This window comes from Coturnix japonica, unplaced genomic scaffold (assembly GCF_054131305.1).
Source record: "Coturnix japonica strain WE unplaced genomic scaffold, WE-NBRP24 Scf080, whole genome shotgun sequence".
NCBI classification, from domain to species: domain Eukaryota; kingdom Metazoa; phylum Chordata; class Aves; order Galliformes; family Phasianidae; genus Coturnix; species Coturnix japonica.
The window spans coordinates 264,305-282,070 of record NW_028188983.1 but is presented as its reverse complement, the minus strand read 5'-3'; the positions used below and the strand labels follow the sequence as shown (position 1 = coordinate 282,070).

Below are 17,766 nucleotides of genomic sequence, written 5' to 3'. Positions count from 1 at the left end.
GCCAACCGCGTTGGAGTCCATTGTTAATAACAGTAATAATACAGCTCCTCCAACCAAATAAAAAGAAATTAATTTCTTTCCATTTCACATTTGCACTAGGGTGGAGGTGATGCGGTTGTCACTCATCTGGAAGGAATTTGAGTGGTAATTACAAAAGGCAGAACTGGGAGCACCAGGAGCTGCAGCTACAGGTCTGGGGTATGGGTGATGGCAGAGGGCCCCCACCCTGCCCTGTTGATGAAACATTGGGTTTCCAGGTAGCTCCCGGGGGAGTGTCTCCCCTGTGCCCTGCAGCTCCGGGCATGTGGATGAATTTGCTGCACCAATGCAGATAGCTCACCTTGATACAGACTCCTTTGGCAGAGAGTAATGCTGGAGCTGCTCTGCTTCTTCCTCCTGATCAGAGCATGGAGCTGTGCTGGGGCTGAGAGCTCTGTGATGCAGCTCTGGAGCCTTTTCCACCTCCCCCCAGCTTCAACACCAACCCCTTCCCTTCTCCAGCATCCACCATGAGATGCTTCCATGGATGCACCCACCGTGGGAGCCTTCGTTTCATGATGGATGTCTGTTCTCAGGCAAGGCTGGAAGCTTTTAGCAGTGGCTTTGTGTGATTTCTTTGCAAAAACAGGCATTCATAAAATAAGAGCATGTCCTACTGACTCGTGTTGGTTCACTACCTGATCTCAGTTTAATTATCAGTAAAGTCAAGGCTATAATTTACGTTAATTGCTTAAATTAAAGCCTTTGGGTTAAACTTGGGCTGCTAACCTAAATTCAAACCCTGTTCATTTGGGCTGTAATTTACCATATCATCCCAAGCCAACGTAGTCCTAATGGTCACCCTGAGCTTTCACCACGCTGCACCCCATGGTCCCTGCATGGCATGGATGGGACCTCCAGGAGCAGAGAGGGAGCTGGGATTCACCTCCCTGAATCTCATTTCCCCAAGGAATGAATTGGGATGAGCTGCTCCAGAGCGTTCCCATAGGTGTTGCCCCGTGCTGGGCGTTGCAATCCTTTGAGCTTGTTCCCAGCAGTATCTGGAGGCCAGTCAGCTGGAAGTAGTTGCAGGACTTTGAAGTGTAGGTGTGACCAGCTTTCTCCAGATAATTGGTTTTTGTGTTAGTGCAGAGACACCGGTGCAGCTCAGGCTTTTGGAATAATTTTGCTTTTATTATTGCTGTTGTTGCAGATCGGGGAGGTCTCATTTCAGCCCATGGTTTGTTGCATCCCAAAAGAGCCTCTAACCTTGAGTGGGTATAAGTCATTATCCTGCTCTGTGTTCACACAGTTGCTTGCATGGAGTTACCCAAATAATCCTAAATACCCCCAAATTGTTCTTTAGCACCTTCTGAGCACCTTTAATGCCCTGAATAGTGCTGTGACCCTTCTAATCCAAGCCATGCTGTGATTCCATGGTTCTATGATCATAAAGGTTCCTTCCAACTCAACCATCCTATGGTTCTATGGTCTGTAAGGACCCTTCAAACCCAACCATCCTATGGTCTGTAAGGACCCTTCCAACCCAACCATCCTACGGTCCTACAGTCTATAAGCACCCTTCCAATCCAACCACCCTATGATTACATGATTCTGTAATCTCCTTTCTCATGGCCTTAGGGTGAATCTTCTCTCATTGTAAAGCTGCAGTGAAAGTGAATTTACTGGATACCTTATGATTTCAGGTTAGCTCTAAGCCTGCACGTGGCACTGGGCTCCATCCTGCACCAGCGCCCTTTCCAGCTCAGGGTTTCTTGCAATGCTTGTGCAAAGTTTAATTTCTCCCAGTTAAAACAAACACTATTCTCTGAGCAGGTAAAATCAACAAGTATTATCCACATGGTCTGGGAAGTGCATCTGAAGGTGTCTTCGAGCAGGGTTTTGCTCTCTAAACAGTTCAGTGATCCTCATGAATGGTAGCAGGAATATTGTTCCTCTGCTGGGTTTACTGAATTCTCTGTCACCTTCCCTGAAGCCATTTTGTGTCTTGCTTCATTTCCAGGCCACATTTGTGAATTAAAAAAAATAATAATAATTTTCTCTGGTAAAAACTTTGTCTGGAGGGGACCCTGCCTGGTAGGACCAAGGCTTCCAGCCTGACAGCCAGCTCTGTGCCTTTCCCTTGCTCTGGGTCCCCACCTACTGGAGACAGCAGGTTGGGGTGTCAGGTGCCTGCACACCTCTGGCTTTTTGGGGATGCTCCTCCTCCTCTCCCTCCTTTGGGGTACCCATGGTTGGAGCTGGTAGGGGATGTGGGATGGTGGGTGGATACTGGGAAGGAGTGGGATGTTCACCCTTAGGGCTACCCCTAAAAGGGCTGTGGGCCCTTCTCTGCTCCCTTCCTTCATGCTGCAGCTCTCAGAGGTTTTTGCTGGGTTCCCAGTTCACACCCATCACTGCTGTTACCCAGATTGGTGCCCATTAAGTGGTGGGATTCTGTCCCACCACTCCTCTGCTATAAGGTTCACTGCATGCCATGCCTATACTGACTCAAGGATCTCGGCCAAGCCTTTGGAGTTGGAAGTAACACCAAAGTCCTCCCTCTATGGGCTGATCCCACCCCCATCAGACACCCAGGGCCCCATCCACGGCCATGAGCTCCTCTGGGGATGGGGTGCCCACACTTCTCCAGGCATCAGTGCCACATCCTCACCACCTCTGGGTAAAGAATATCCTCCCCACATCTCACCCAGATCTCCTATCTTTTAATTTAAAGCCATTCCCCCTTGTCCTATCACTACCTGCCACTGCATAAAGTTGCTCTTCTTTTTACAAGCTCCATGTAAGTACTGGAAGGCTGCAGTGATATCTACTTCCATAGAGCCTTCTTGTCTCCAAACCATTTCCCAGCAGAGAATAAAGCCAAAAAAAAACAGCAGTTTTTAAAAATGACAGATGCTCTTTATTGGACAATACAGTATGGTAGGAAATGAAGAGGTTATAGCCATGGGGGCAAGAAGGTGGAGATCAGTGGCAATTCTTGTACACAGAAAAGCAGTAACATTTCCCCTGGGTTCCTGAGAGAATAGAAAGGGCTGGAAAAAATCTTTTAATTGCAGCTGAAAGGTTGGAGGTTGTAACGTGATGTGAACAGGGCCTTGCAGAGCCTCTTGGGGCTCCAGTCCTTGCCGAGGACATGGGGCTGAGGTTTCACAGGGCTGTCCCCATAGCTGTGTAGTGAATGAAATGAATACATGTGGCCTCCCCCCTGTTCAGCAAAGTGCTTTAAAATGCTTTGCTTTAAATGCATGACCTCGTGGGGAGGACTGAAGGAGGGCTGGTGTTGGGGATCATGCCAGCTCCCAAGGCCCCATTGGTGACTTGCTACAACCTGTGCTTTGCTCAAAGGTGCTCCAGATTCTCACGGTGGGGTCCTGGTCTCCCCCCAATACCCTGAGAGATGCTGGTGAAGGACGGAGGGAGGAGAGGGCGCAGCGCAGTTATGTACAGCACTGATTGGTAAGGCAGCACGTTGCTTTTGGAAGGCAGGAAACACGCCGTATGCTGGAACCATCCTTATCTGATGGTCTTTTTGCTGGTGGTGGTCTTGGAAACGATCCTCACGCTGCCCCCTGTGCTGGAGCTGACCCCTCGGCTGCTGCTGGAGCTGAAGTTGCTGCCTCCACCGTAGCTGTAGCTTCCACTTCCACCCCCGAATCCTCCACCGCCGACGCTGCTGCTCATGGTGTAGCTGCCTCCTCCTCCCATGCTGAGACCACTGCCCATGCCGAGACCGCTGCCCATGCCGAGACCACTGCCCATGCCGAGGCCTCCACCCATGCCGAGACCTCCTCCCATGCCACCGCCGTAGCCCATCCCGCTGGAGCTGCTCACTACAGCTGCAAGGAAACAGGGATGGGTCACCCCAACTCAGAGTCTTGCAGGTCCCCGGAGTGGGGGGACCAATTCCACCAAACAGGAGTGGGAGAGGGGGAGATACTTACAGACACTCACGGCTCCAACACCCTCTCCAGCGAGCCTGGTGGGGAAAGGGAAAGGAGGAGGTAATGAAGGCAAGATGCAGAGGTACCTGGGAGCATCTCACAGCAGGGATTCTGCACTCACCTGCTCTCCTCGCCCTCCAGCAGCTTCCTGTAGGTGGCAATCTCAATGTCCAGGGCCAGCTTGACATTCATCAGCTCCTGGTACTCACGCAGCTGCCGGGCCAGGTCTGCCTTGGCTTTCTGCAGGGCATCCTCCAGTTCGGCCAGTTTGGATTTGGCATCTTTCAGGGCCATCTCCCCACGTTCCTCTGCCTCAGCAATGGCCGCTTGGAGGCTGGCACACTAAAACAGAGGGAAGCAGACAGCTGTTTAACTTGGGCTACCCCAATGCCAATACAGGACATGGGCTTCCATCCCTGCCCAAAACCAGGAGCATCCCCCTTACCTGTTTCTTCACGCTCTCAATCTCATTGCGCAGCCGCTGCACCATCCTGTTGATCTCTGAGATCTCCATCTTGGTGTTCCTGAGGTCATCCCCGTGGCGCCCAGCTGAGACCTGCAGCTCTTCATACTGGTAGGCAGAAAGGAGAAAAGCAGCGATGAGGGACCATGGGGCTGGGAATGGTGTGTACCAAGTCTGGGTGCAGGCTGAAAGGGACCTGTGAGCACCTTGCTTCAGCTAATACGATGCAGCAGCTGCGGTCCCAGTTACCCACCTTGTTCTGGTACCAAGCCTCTGCCTCAGCCCGGCTGCGGTTGGCAATGTCCTCATACTGTGCCTTCACCTCTGCGATGATGCTGTTGAGGTCCAGGCTGCGGTTGTTGTCCATGGAAAGCACCACGGAGGTGTCAGACACTTGCTGCTGCATCTGGGACAACTCCTGCAGAAGATGATAGAAAAGAATTGAGGTGATTGTCTGCTTTCTGCAGCCATAAGATGGCTTCAGAGCTCCCAAGAGATGCCATTCCTTGCATTTCTCTCTATTGGCACAGGGAGGTGTTAAAGAAATGTGGAGATGTGGCACTTGGGGACAAGGTTTGTGGGCACGGAGCTGCAGGGGATGCTGTGCAGGGAACCGACTGCTCACCGCTTCATACAGAGCCCTCAGGAAGTTGATCTCATCTGCCAGCCCGTCTGCTTTGGCCTGCAGCTCCACTTTGTTCATGTAAGCACCGTCCACATCCTAAAGCAAAGCAAAGAGAAGCTTCAGGTGAAAACCCACAGCAAAGGGATGTCCTTTTTTTGGACAGAGGGCGAAGCTCGGATTCAGGGAGGTGTGATGGGTCAGAACTGCAGCCTTGCTGTGGGTATCTGGAGCAGTAATCAGTCCATTACCCATGTCTGGTTGTGCTAATGCTGTATTCCAATGCCTGATCCTGCTGTGATGCCGCAGGACCCCATCTCCCAGCAGCTCTGCTTGGACTCAACCCTTTTATTCCATTCCCCCTTCCCTTGCTCCCTCTTTGCTCACCTTCTTGAGCACCACGAACTCGTTCTCTGCGCCCGTGCGCCGGTTGATCTCATCCTCATACCTGCAGAGATAGGAAAGGCTTTGGGTAGCAGCAAAGAGACCCACAGAGCAGATTCATCCTGCACTCCCACTTCTTTATAGAGCCAATGCAGAGCAAATGAGCACTGGGGCTGAACCTGCAAGGACTCCATGTGTGAAAAGTCCTGGCTGAAACCAAAAGAATCCAACTGCTGCCCTTAGAGCCAAGCTCATGCAGGGCTGTGTAGAGACTTTGTGCAAAGCAAAGATGCTTTGCAAAGGCTTTCAGTGATGCTGGACTGCAATACCCAGCAATGCGACTGTTGGATATTTGATGTTATAATAATACTAATGGCTCTGAATAACCCACCATTTAATTTACTAAAAAAGAGAAGGCTGTGATTCTTTAACCACGGTTGTGCAAGGGCAGATCATTAAGTAAGCCTCAGATTACGTCTATGGGGAAATTTTTATGGCTCTGAGCAACATCCTCTCATCAGATAATCAGGGCAGGGCTTAGCTAGAAAGCCGACAAAGCATGTGGGCTGTTGTGGCAAAGACCTGGCTTTGAAAGGCAGGTTTGTGCCAGTCCTGCAGCTAATGCTGCTGAGCATTTCCCTGCAGCTGGAGCTTGGGTGGACAGCAGGCAAGGTCAAAATGAACCAGCGGGTGGGGAACCGGCTCCAGACTTGAAATAAAACATGTTCTCTTGCCCAGGCAGTAGCTCCGAGATCCAGACAATACTCTTTGTTGGATTAGCTGGCACTTCCAGAAAGCTCTAACTCATACCAAGACCTGAAATGCACCCAAGGACAACATACCAAGAGCTGCTTTGTGTCAGCCCATCCTGCCAGATCTAACCCCAAAATCTGACTATTCACAAGCTCAGCTCTCTAATATTACCACGTCTCCGTCCTTCAGGGTGTTTTACTCCAACTTAAGGTTGGCCAGATCTCGTTGCATGAAGGAGAGTTTGTTCTCACCAATGGAAAACAAACTGCCCCGCCTTAAAAAAAGCACCTAAATGTTCTTAGAGCCCAGCTCCTCTGAAATCAATTTCAACGTCTGTTGACCTACAGAGCTCTATCTCTTACTTGTTCTTGAAGTCCTCCACCATGTCTTGCATGCTCCTCAGCTCCGAGTCCAGCCGTCCCCTCTCCCCCATCAGACTGTCCAGCTGCCTCCTCAGGTTGTTGATGTAGCTCTCAAAGAGGGGCTCCAAGGACTTCCTGGTGACCGTGTGGCCCTGCTCTTGCAGGAGGCTCCATTTGGTCTCCAGCACTTTGTTCTGCTGCTCCAGGAACCTCACCTGGGGAAACAAAACATGGCTGAAACCCACCAGAAGGAGAAGAAGAGCATGGAATGAGGACTTCCCCACAGCAATTCAAGGCTCTGAATTCTCCAAAGCAGCACGAGCAGCTTAGGGTGAATTTTCAAGTGCTATCAAGCTACCAAGCATCTTGTGCTTGCAATTCTATGTGTTTCTCCCTGCACTGGATGCTCAACCCTCCTTAATAGCTTAAACTGGTGGTGTCTTGTGGAGGAGCTTTGCCCCTTTACAACCCATGGAAGATCCATGCAGTGCCAGGGCAGTTTATTCCGGCAAAGGGGGGATTTGTTATGTCAGCAAAATGAGGCTCTGGAAGTCTTAGTTCATGGATTAGTTCAGGCAAGCCCTGAATCCCAAGAAAGCTGCTGCTGTTCTTTCCTGAGGCAAAAGAGAATGTGCCCGGGCTGAGACCCAGCTCTCACCTTGTCGATGAAGGAGGCGAATTTGTTGTTGAGGGTCTTGATCTGCTCCCTCTCCTGTGTCCGCACCTTCTGGATCTCGGGGTCGATGTCCAGTTTGAGCGGTGCCAGCAGGCTCTGGTTGACAGTCACTTCATGGATACCACCGGGTGGGCAAACAGGGAACCCGGGGCCACCACGACCACCAAATCCAGAACCACCCATCCCAAATCCCATCCCATAACCACCACCGCCACCAGCTCCTCCTAAGCCCAAAGCAGAGCCTGCTCCTCCACCAAAGCCCAGACCAAAGCCGGCTCCTCCACCAAAGCCGTATCCAGCTCCAGCTCCGCTCCGCAGCCCTCCGCCGAGGGAGATTCTTTTGCTTCCTCCCATGTTATAGAGACTTCTGCTGCCGAAGCCTCCTCCGGCTCCGAAGCCTCCTCCTCCTCCAGCTCTTCCTCCTCCAACTCTGGAGACAGAGACGGAGCTGAAGCTGCTCCGTGTCCCACCGCCGCCTCCCACAATAGCAGAACCCGAGCTAAAGCCCCTCACGCCCCCTCCGGTGGAAGATCTGTATGAGATCCGGCTCATGGTTCGTGCAGTTGGAAACGCAAAGATCAGGAGTGTGGGGGGGGGGGAAAGAGCTGGTGAGAGCAGCTGAGCAGCAGGAAAGCAGCAGAGGGCAACGGAGACAGAAACCCCTGTGATGGGAGAGCCTGGGAGCCTCCTCTTTTATCTGCTTGGAAAACTTGGCACGGGGATTCAGAACTTGACGTGCCTTGCAGCAACTTGCCTTGTCAAACACACCTAAGCTACGTCGAGGCGCTGAAAAATGCATTGTTTGCAGGCAAGAAAGTAACGGAGCGAGGGAGCTCCCCCCGCCCCCAGAGCCCTGAGTCACCAATGGAGAACTGGACGGGATCGGCACGAGCAGGACCCGGCACGAAGCTCCCAGAGCCCCAGGAGATGCTGTTCCTTATGCCAAAGCTCACTCGTTGGAGCAAGCTTTTCTGCTTCCCTGCACTGAATTGGGGGGGAAAGTTGGGGTTGAGCACATTGAATGCAAAAAATATAGGGGCTGATGTCCCCAGGACTGGCTGGGTTTTGTGCAGGGGAGCTGGGGGGGTTAAGGAGGAGGGGTGGAGGGGGATCTCTCCCAGCACAATACTTGTGGCTCCTGTTGGTAAAGAGCTCGGAGGGATCAGGGGCTGAGTGGGAGGGGTCTGCTGGTTGTTTTAGCAAAAACTCGTCTCTCTCCATTGCAGGAGGAACAGAGAAATCTATTGTCGTAGCTTTCAAAGACAGCAAAGGACTCGCCTTTCCTAAACAATGTGAAACTGCATTAAGTAGTGCACTGACCCTACCAAAGGAGATACTACAGAGCTGCTGGGGACTTGTTTTGAGCCCTAGGAAGCTGTTTTCTATCACAACCCCCACATTCACCTTCAAACCCTCTGTGTCACTGTGCTCAATAGGGGGAACTCACCCCTTTCTCCCCCATCTCCCTCCCATCCCCTCCCTCGCTCTGCTGAGATCATCTTGGATGGTTTTCTCCTTGATCCTGAGCTCAGGTGAACCCTCCCTGCAGTGGGGCTTTGGGGTGGTGCAGGAGCAGTGGATGGGACCTCTTCTTATGCCCCCAATAGGATGCGTTGCACATCCCCTACCCACCCACCCAAACCCATCTGCAAGGCAGACCCAGCCCAGCTGCCATCCGTGTGCCAGATAAGCCAACAACGCACGGCAGAGAGATAAAACTGAATCAAAGAGACTTTAAAATATTGGCTACGTGAGCAATAAGTACGGAACTTAATCCAGAATGAGTCGCTCGGGGGTATCTGCGGCATCTCATGGCTTGTTTCTGTTGATGTGTTTCCAGCTGCCGTTTGCTCTGTCTGGGAACTTGAAAGAACCTGAGCAAGAAGGGTTTGTTTGTTTGTTTATTTATTTATTTCGTTTTGTTTTATTTCATTTCGTTTTATTATTTCCTTATTGCGATCCTAAATGCGTTCCCAACCCTCATCCGTGCCGTCCGTTGCGTGATGCCAACGATGTGAGTCATGGGCACGGAGCTCACTGGGGTGAGCAGGAGTGGGGCCAGGCTGTAGCGAGGGGGTGCTCTCAGCTCAGGAGTGGAGGCACTGGAAACACCATATTTTGGCATGAAAACTACCCCCACACCCACCTATCCCGAAGCTGAAGGAGCTCCTGTTTCACAGCGATGCACAACGACAGCAGGACCCAATCCTAACTCCAATTCCAGGAATGCTGCTGTGGTTATTGACGTGAAATAAATGGTGCTGGGAGAACAGCATGTGTGCAGAGAGGTTGGGTTCCTGATGGATGGATCCATGGCTGCAGATGGAGCCATGGACAGGGGCCAAGCAGCAGTGCGGGGTGCATGCCTTTGGCTCCCAGAGCTATGCAAAGTCACACCTGGGAACCAAGCTCAGTGTTGTAATTAACACAAAGAGAAAAAGGCTTGATGGTAAGGCACTCATTACCTCCCAGCTCTTCTAGGAAAGCCTGTTGCTGCAGACAGTGGTAATTAAGTGGAACATTACAAAGGGCTCAGTGAGCGAGCGATGGGTTAGGCACAGAACCTGAGGAGGATTCTTGCCATGTCTCACTCCTTGCTCTCTCTGTAGCTGCCCAGGGCTGCTGTGTTTGCCCCCTTTGGGCATCCCCACCTTTCTTTTGGGTCCTATCTGTTTTTTCCTCCTTTATTTTTAATCTCTCTTCTTTATTTTTCTTCTTTTTTTTTTTAATTCTTTTATTTATATTTTAAATTCTCTTGGGCATAAAAGACACTCCCAATGTAAGGTGAGCTCAGGTTAGATCATCCTTAGCTGCATTAACACCTACCAAGCTCTGCAGTTCAGCCTTAGCACAGGGCGCACAACCTGAGATGATTCACCATTTATTTTTAACCTTCCTTCATTTTTGGCCTCTTTACCCCCAACACCATCCCACGTGGGGGCCGAGGAGAGGGGATTTTCCTCCAGATTTTGGTCTCTTTCACTGCAGCTCCTTTGATTTCTGGGTGGTGCTTCCACCGCTCGGTGCCTCCAGGATCCCAGTGAGGTTTTCCTCCACTCTCCTGCCCTGGGGATAGTGAGGGCAGAGCGAAGCGTCTGGCCCTTTGAAATGCAATAAGGTGTGAGGGTTTGACTGAGGGTTTTTTTGCTTTCTCTTCTTATTTCTTTCTCCTTCCCCTTTTGCAATCACCAAACCTGCAGCCCTCATAGGCTGCTCCGCTCCATCACCGAAACCATCCTCCCCCAGCGCCCTGCACTCTATGTCCCTTGAGAAAGCCAACATTAAACACTGCATGACCTTTATTTCTCCTGTTTTCACTTTATCCTGAGCTTTTAGAGCTGCCCCAAATCCTCTTTTCTAGAAGAAAAGCTTTTGGGTTTATCCTAATGATCCAAGAAATAAATAGTGACTGATATTATTTGTCCCTTTTCCTCCTCTTTCCCCACATCTCGATTCACTTTCTGACAGCCTGATTTCAAGCATTTCATTGTATTTTCCTTGTCAGAGTTTTGATACCTTTTCCCTCAAGTGAAACAAAATCCTCCCCCCATTCATTGTTCTGCAGGCTCATTCTGCTGGTTCTGCTTTGAGAAGAAAAGCACACGGGAACAAATAAATTACAGTTGTTTTATTGGACACATTCCCAAAAGTGAGAGGAAGGGAAACACAGCATTGTTTTACTACCGTTGAAGTATAAGAAGCTGCAAATTTCTCTGTTAGTCGATATTTTCACCAAAATCAAGGCAGAGTGGAGCACTACAGGGGCAGATCCCATGAGAAAGGGGGCACCTTTGGCACCTGCTCCCAATAGCCGCAGTTGGGCTGAGATCTGACTGCATTTTTTACCCAACTGGGTCTCTTTTGGCCCAGAAATGCATACTCCATGGAGCGGATGAGGTCCCCCTGGAGCAGCATGGACGTGGCCCTCTGTGTGGGTTTTTGCAGGGCATTTTCATCTCAGCAGACATTTACCTTGATTATTGCTGCTGACACCATGGGGGAAAGTCAATGAGGTTTGGGTGTTGGGGTGATTTCAGCACGTTTTAAGCCATTCCCACAAAACCCAGCATGAAGCAAGACAACAACAACCCAATGTAACTGCAAACACGGATCTTCTGAAAACCTCTCTGCCCTGCTTATTTTTTAAAACAACCCCCCCAAAAAAAACCTGCTAATTTAGGGAACGTGCCCTTTCCCACCTGCTTGGGATCCATCAGGGGTGACCAAACGCACCCACAAGGTGTTGCTATGGGGCAAAAGTCCATTTGGGAAAAGAAAAGACATAGGTGAGAGTGGTTCAGGGTTCTGTGGGCATCTCAGGGAGCTCTCCAGATGTTGTGTGGTTGCTCAGCACAGCTGGAAGTGATGCGTTTTTTAAAGTTCAGCCACAGGTGGGGAGAAGAGGGATATTTTCCATTGAACTCAATGATTGAGAAGTGTCTCCTCATGTTGGTTGTGTGCTGCCATTGGAAGAGGTGTCTTAAGAGGGGTGCTGAGCTTGCAAACCACTGCCTGGGATCTTTCAGCAGCCTCCCAGAGTGTTTCTACATAGCAGAAAAAAACCCCTCACAGATGTATGGAGATGTGTGAAGATGAGTTACTTGACTTGAAGGGATGAGTTTGATTTGTTCCAGCAGTGAGAGTGAAGCAGCCTGGATGGAAGCCATGTTCCCAGCCCGTCCCTGGGCTTCTGCAGGCCAGAACAGTGAATGCAAAACCGAGTTCAAAACCCAGTTATTGCGTCTGAGCTGCTATTTGATCTGTGCTGCTGAGGGCCATCAGCTGGCTGCAATTACAGGCTGCTCACCCTCATTAAAACAAAAAACAAAACAAAACCAAAACTAAAAATTCCCCATTCCAAAAATCTCATAGACCTGTGTTTTCCTTTGAAACCCATTTTGGTGCTTGGAGAGATCCGGTTAGCCTGTGCTTGCTGCTTTCCTGAGGTGGAACCCAAATGCTTAAGAACTACAGCAGAGAGGTGGTGGGTGCAGGAGCGGTATGGGAGCGATGCAGCAGTGATGGCTTTGGGGGTCTGGGGGGGGCTGGCAGCATCACTTTACTCAGGCTGTGAGGCATTCTTCAGGCTTTGGCTCTTTATGCTCTTTTTGCTGGAGGAGGTTTTGGAGACGATTTTCACACCTGGATTGGTGCCTTTTGCACTCCCAGAGCTGAAATTCCCTCCTGCAGAACTCAGCCCACTTCCAATGCTGCCTCCTCCAAGCCCGAGCCCACTACCACCTCCATACCCACCTCCAAGACCACCTCCACCTCCAAGTCCAAGTCCTCCTCCACTTCCAAAGCTGTAGCCTCCACCTCCTCCTCCAAGACCGTATCCACTTCCACCACCTCCTCCAAGACCGTATCCACTTCCACCTCCTCCTCCAAGACCGTATCCACTTCCACCTCCTCCTCCAAGACCATATCCACTTCCACCTCCACCTCCACTTAGGCTCAGTCCACCAAATCCTCCTCCTCCACCAGTTGTGCCAGAGCTGGAGCTGATCACTGCTGCAAGGAAAAAAAACAGCCAGAATGTTGGACATCTGTTCTGGTGCTGGCTGGTTCCAGAAAGCACCATCATCAAGGCTTGGACCCATAGGGCCTGAACCCAATGTCCCCAAGTCACTAAGGACTCCAATAAGTTCTGAATGTCTTATATGGAGCAGTTGGGTAAAAACTCTCTTTTCCTAAAGCTTTACTCTCATTGGACCTAAGGAAGATGTGCACTGTGGTACTTACAGTAGCTGATGGGGTTGAGTCCTTCTCCGCTCAGCCTGTTGGAGGGCAAATAAAGGGGACATTAGTGCAAAATGCAGATGCAGGCGGGGGGACCAACAAGCTCAGAGCAGAGAAGTGACATTTGCTATTTATTTCTGCAGGAATTCTGTTCCCACCTGCTCTCCTCGCCCTCCAGCAGCTTCCTGTAGGTCGCAATCTCAATGTCCAGGGCCAGCTTTACATTCATCAGCTCCTGGTACTCGCGTAGCTGCCGGGCCATGTCAGCTTTGGCTTTCTGTAGGGCATCCTCCAGCTCCATCATCTTTGCCTTAGCATCCTTGAGAGCCAGCTCCCCACGCTCCTCAGCATCTCCGATGGCTGTTTGCAGGGTGGCACACTGCAAGGGGACAACAGGGAATCCTGGCTGCTGCTTTTCTCTTTGGGTAAGAGTCAGGCAACACAATTCCTGGAGAGGCTGTGGGTGTCCCATCCCTTGAGGCATAAGGCCATGGATGGGTCCCTGGGCCACTGATGGAAGGGGAAGTGGCACCAGTCCATGGCTGGGGATGGGACAGGTCATTCAGCCATATCTGATGGTCCTGGAGTTGCAATGCCAGCCTGGTTTGATGCATGACACAGTGATACCCATTTCCAGGTACATCACACTCTGTGGCTGCTGATGTCTCTGTTCAGCAAATGGTGGCAGTGCTGCAATGCTTAGGGACCCCAGAATGGGTCTCTTTTGCCATTCCTACCTGGTTCCTTGTGTTCTCTATCTCTGCTCGGATCCTCTGGATGAGCCGGTTGAGCTCAGAGATCTCCCCCTTTGTGTTGCGCAGATCATCTCCATGCTTCCCAGCCGTGGCCTGCAGCTCTTCATACTGGTGTTCAGAAGGAAGAGGAAGCATTCAGAGCTGCCCAGTGACTTAGACAGACTCACACATATTCTTCCCATAGATACACCTACAAGTGTGCTCACCTTGGTTTGGTACCAAGCCTCCGCCTCAGCCCGGCTGCGGTTGGCAATGTCCTCATACTGTGATTTGACCTCAGCTATGATGCTGCTGAGGTCCAGGTCCCGGTTGTTATCCATGGACAGGATGACAGCGGTGTCAGATGCTTGTGCACTGAGCTGAGCCAGCTCCTGTGGGGAAGCATGTAGGGACCCAGCTGCACTTACCTTCAAAATGTCACCTGAAGTGACAGTCAGTGCCGGGGGGTGATGGCAGGGCAGAGTCAGGGGAGGAGGGTGTCTGTACCGCCTCGTAGAGGGCTCGGAGGAAGTTGAGCTCATCCGTCAGAGCATCCACCTTGGCCTCCAGCTCCACCTTATTCATGTAAGCAGCATCCACATCCTGGAAGAGAGCAGCCATAGGGACATCTGCAGCACCTGTTATCAGCACAAGCTCTTGGAAGGCCACCATGGGGACATCTCTTGGCCAAGAGAAGTGCTGGGTGTAGCCTTGCTAGAGGATAAGGACAGCATGCAGCCCATTTGGCCTTAGGACATGCAGTTCCCATCACTACTCAACATCTTTATATCTATATGGTCTATTCTGCTCAAGCAAGCATAAATGCTTAGTTTGGTGTCAAGACTTTACTTCCATCCTCCTTCAGATCCCTTCATTCCTTTCCCCTAAAACCATAGCACTAATTTAAAGGATGAGGGTGTATCTCTGTGAGATCTCCCTTCTGTTAGGGCTCCCACTGTGTGCACTTCATGGGGATGGCTCAGCATCCATACAACTCATCTCACCCACCTTCTTCAGCACCACAAATTCATTCTCTGCTGCTGTGCGTCGGTTGATTTCCTCTTCATACCTACAGGGATAAAGTAAAGGGAAAGCTGTGCTGGGTCACACCTTGATAAGCAGAGCAGCTGTGCAAGTGAAACTGCAAGATGATTTGGGTCAAGCGTGACATTTTACATAAAGCAGGTTTAGATGATTTTCCTTTGCAAGTTTCATCACAAATTGCCATGTCCTGGCGGAACCTGCATTTTCTGCTTGGAGGAATGTTGCTGGAGCACTCTTCTGCCATGCAAGGTGGCAGGGGCTTTGCAGGGAGAGGCACTGTGTGAGAGCCATGCATTACAGGGAGGTTCATCCGATGCCACATTATGGACTAAAGCCCTTTTTCCCCCCGTTTCTCATAGAAAGTTTGATGAATATCTCAGGCTAGATGTTTGTCCTTGAGAAAACTAGTTCTAAGTGAGACTAATCCTACTGCCTAATGCTAAGCTGAACTATTTGCATCACATTTCACCCCAGGCTGCCGGGATGTGCCACTGAACAGGCACTCACTTGTTCTTGAAATCCTCAACAAGGTCTTGCATGTTCTTCAGCTCCCCGTCCATGCGTCCTCTCTCGCTCAGCAGGTTGGCCAGCTGCCGCTTCAGGTTATTGATGTAAGCCTCAAAGAGTGGGTCCAGGTTGTTCTTGCCTGTGCTGTTTTTCTGACCCTGGTCCTGCAGGAGTGTCCATTTGGTCTCGAGAACCTTGTTTTGCTGCTCCAGGAAGCGAACCTGGGCATTGGGAAGAAGGAGTTAGCAGAAGATACATGCTGATGGCCAAGAGTCAGTAACTGAGACTGGTGCACAGCACAGACCAAGTAAATCCCAAACTAGTTCCACGGCACTTGATGACACCTCACCTTGTCAATGAAGGAAGCAAACTTGTTGTTGAGGCTCTTGATCTGCTCCCTCTCCTCCTTGCGCACCTGCTGAATGTTGGGGTCGATCTCCAGGTTGAGGGGTGCCAGTAGGCTCTGGTTGACTGTCACTTCTTGGATGGTGCCCATGCCAGGTGGGCCACCAAACCCCACGGGACCCCTGCCACCACCCAGCCCTCCAAGTCCCCCCATGCCTCCTGCTCCACCAAAGCCAAGCCCACCAGGACCTCCACCAAAGCCATAGCCACCACCACCACCAAGACCAAGTCCAAGGCCACCACCACCTCCACCACCACCAAGACCAAATCCAAGCCCACCACCACCTCCACCACCACCAAGACCAAAGCCACCACCGCTGCCACCTCCCAGGCCAGATCCACCACCTCCAAAAGCACTTCGGAAGCTGCTTCCAACACCAAAGGAAATCCTTTTGGAACCACCGAGGCTGTAGAGGCTCCTGCTGCCAAAACCTCCACCACCGCCACCACCTCCTCCTCCAAGGAGCCTTCCAAAGCCACCACCACCTCCTCCAGACCGTGCCACCGACACTGAGCTGAAGCCAGCCCTGCTACCCCCAGGAACGATGGCTGAAGCAGCGCTGTACGACCTCCCTCCACCCCCAGCCCTGGTGCTGTACGCCTGCCGGCTCATGGCAGCAAGAGGTCACGACAAGGAGCAGCAATCTGAATGTGGGCAGCTCAGTGCTGGGAGTGAGAATTGGGAGGCCCTTTTTATCCCCCTGAGGATCTGGGCTTGGTTGCATGGAAGTCCAGAGATCAACTCAGAACCTTCATGGTTTTGACGTGCCAGGCAGCGAGCTGTCTGATTGAAACTTGTTAAACTGATTGCACCCAAACACACCTGTTGGAGCCAGCGTGAAGCTGCTCAGCTAGAAGCATTACCTAACTGATTTCTGGCAAGAATCACTCAACCTTTAGTGCAAAGCATGCTTGCACAGATGCCTTGTTTTATTTCATCCCTACAAAGCAAAATAAACCAAAAAGGATGAAGAGAAATATCTACCCAGGTGCCCCTGCCCTATTTGAGGTGCAATAGAAGAGCTTAGTAAAGATTCCTCCAAAGCAACTCAAGTGAAAGGCAGCGAGATTAAAATGAACAAAGCTGAATGGAAATAGTGCATGGGACTTTGCTGCATGAAGGGGGTGATGTTCATGAAGGCTGACACCTCCTCAGGGCTCTGAGTTCTCCTGTTGCATTTGTTCACACTTGTCAGGCAAAGACCCAACCTGAGCTGATCCAGACCCAAGCACAGAGAGATCCAACCCATCCATTTGCCTTTGAGATGCTGCATTTCGGTGTCATCTCACATTGTGGCTATTTCATGTCAGGCATTTGATCTGTGGCAGGTTTTCAGGGCTCCATGCACCCAGCACTGCACCATTCCCAGCCTACAGGGGATGTTGCTGTGATGCATTTCCACCTCAACACCTAAAAACATACCAACAAAAGAGGCAAATTTTCTGAGACACTATTTTGCCCCAGTTTGTGGACCTGTGCTATTTGCATGCTCAGCACTCGGAGCGATCAGTCTTGAGTTTCTGGCTTTCTCCTTTGAAAGATCTTTGAACCTTTCCATTCAAAATGTTGCCAAAAGCAAAAAATTCCTCCCACAAATTCTGGTTGTTTTACTTTCTGAAGTCCTTGGGAAAGAAAATAAGCAAAGCCAGTGGGGTTGGGTGGCACTTTTGGCCTCTCAGTTTTTAGGGTGTTCACAATATTTTCTTCTTCGTATTTTGGTTTTCAGCTTCTTGCTCTGGTGGATAGACCGTGCTGTGTGCATGACTGGCTCTTAAACATCTGCCTGTGCATTTGCAAGGCAGGACTCCACATGCCCTCTGCAATATGCTCATGTGCCCCAGCACTACAGAGCTGTGAATGCATGAGCTGAAGTCCCACTGGAAGAGAAATTAAGCAGGTGCTTGTTGTTCTGCTGCATATATGAGACCACATCTGCAATTATCCCTGGAGAAATGCAGCCGGTTGGGCTCAGACCAAGGGAGTTGGTTGTTCACATTGAATTTCCCATTGAAATTCCTGGGCTGGAGAGCTCTGGGTTGCTCATTGGGCTGAAGCTACTTGGGATACTACTGAGATCCACAGGCACCCATTGCCTTCATTATTTGCATAAAATTCAAAGCCTCAATATGATG

General features: G+C 50.8%; 2 protein-coding genes across 2 annotated transcripts; both read right to left on the bottom strand.

The window, feature by feature from the left end:
- Positions 1-2,879: 2,879 nt before the first annotated feature.
- On the bottom strand, positions 2,880-8,275 carry LOC107325817 (keratin, type II cytoskeletal 6A-like). The gene is made up of 9 exons (XM_015887008.2): positions 7,187-8,275; positions 6,529-6,743; positions 5,417-5,477; positions 5,033-5,128; positions 4,661-4,825; positions 4,390-4,515; positions 4,066-4,286; positions 3,945-3,979; positions 2,880-3,839 (listed from the first exon to the last, which is right to left on the bottom strand). Exons 1-9 carry the CDS (start codon positions 7,754-7,756, stop codon positions 3,517-3,519), a joined length of 1,812 nt encoding a protein of 603 aa, XP_015742494.2. The 5' UTR covers positions 7,757-8,275; the 3' UTR covers positions 2,880-3,516.
- A 2,587-nt stretch (positions 8,276-10,862) lies between these two features.
- LOC107325816 (keratin, type II cytoskeletal cochleal-like) lies at positions 10,863-16,599 on the bottom strand. Its single transcript, XM_015887007.3, has 9 exons — positions 15,578-16,599; positions 15,229-15,449; positions 14,686-14,746; positions 14,185-14,280; positions 13,905-14,069; positions 13,681-13,806; positions 13,102-13,322; positions 12,947-12,981; positions 10,863-12,715 (listed from the first exon to the last, which is right to left on the bottom strand). Exons 1-9 carry the CDS (start codon positions 16,244-16,246, stop codon positions 12,264-12,266), a joined length of 2,046 nt encoding a protein of 681 aa, XP_015742493.2. The 5' UTR covers positions 16,247-16,599; the 3' UTR covers positions 10,863-12,263.
- Positions 16,600-17,766: the final 1,167 nt, after the last annotated feature.

Bases quoted from the DNA above. Each gene is read 5' to 3' on its own strand.
- LOC107325817 (XM_015887008.2), bottom strand. From the start codon at position 7,756: ATGAGCCGGATCTCATACAGATCTTCCACCGGAGGGGGCGTGAGGGGC. The intron at 5,129-5,416 runs GTGAGCAAAGAG...GCTTTGCTTTAG, and splicing joins AGTTCGTGGTGCTCAAGAAG to GATGTGGACGGTGCTTACAT. The intron at 4,287-4,389 runs GTAAGGGGGATG...CCTCTGTTTTAG, and splicing joins TTGAGAGCGTGAAGAAACAG to TGTGCCAGCCTCCAAGCGGC.
- LOC107325816 (XM_015887007.3), bottom strand. From the start codon at position 16,246: ATGAGCCGGCAGGCGTACAGCACCAGGGCTGGGGGTGGAGGGAGGTCG. The intron at 13,807-13,904 runs GTGAGCACACTT...TCTGAACACCAG, and splicing joins AGGCTTGGTACCAAACCAAG to TATGAAGAGCTGCAGGCCAC. The intron at 12,716-12,946 runs GTAAGTACCACA...TTTTCCTTGCAG, and splicing joins ACTCAACCCCATCAGCTACT to CAGTGATCAGCTCCAGCTCT.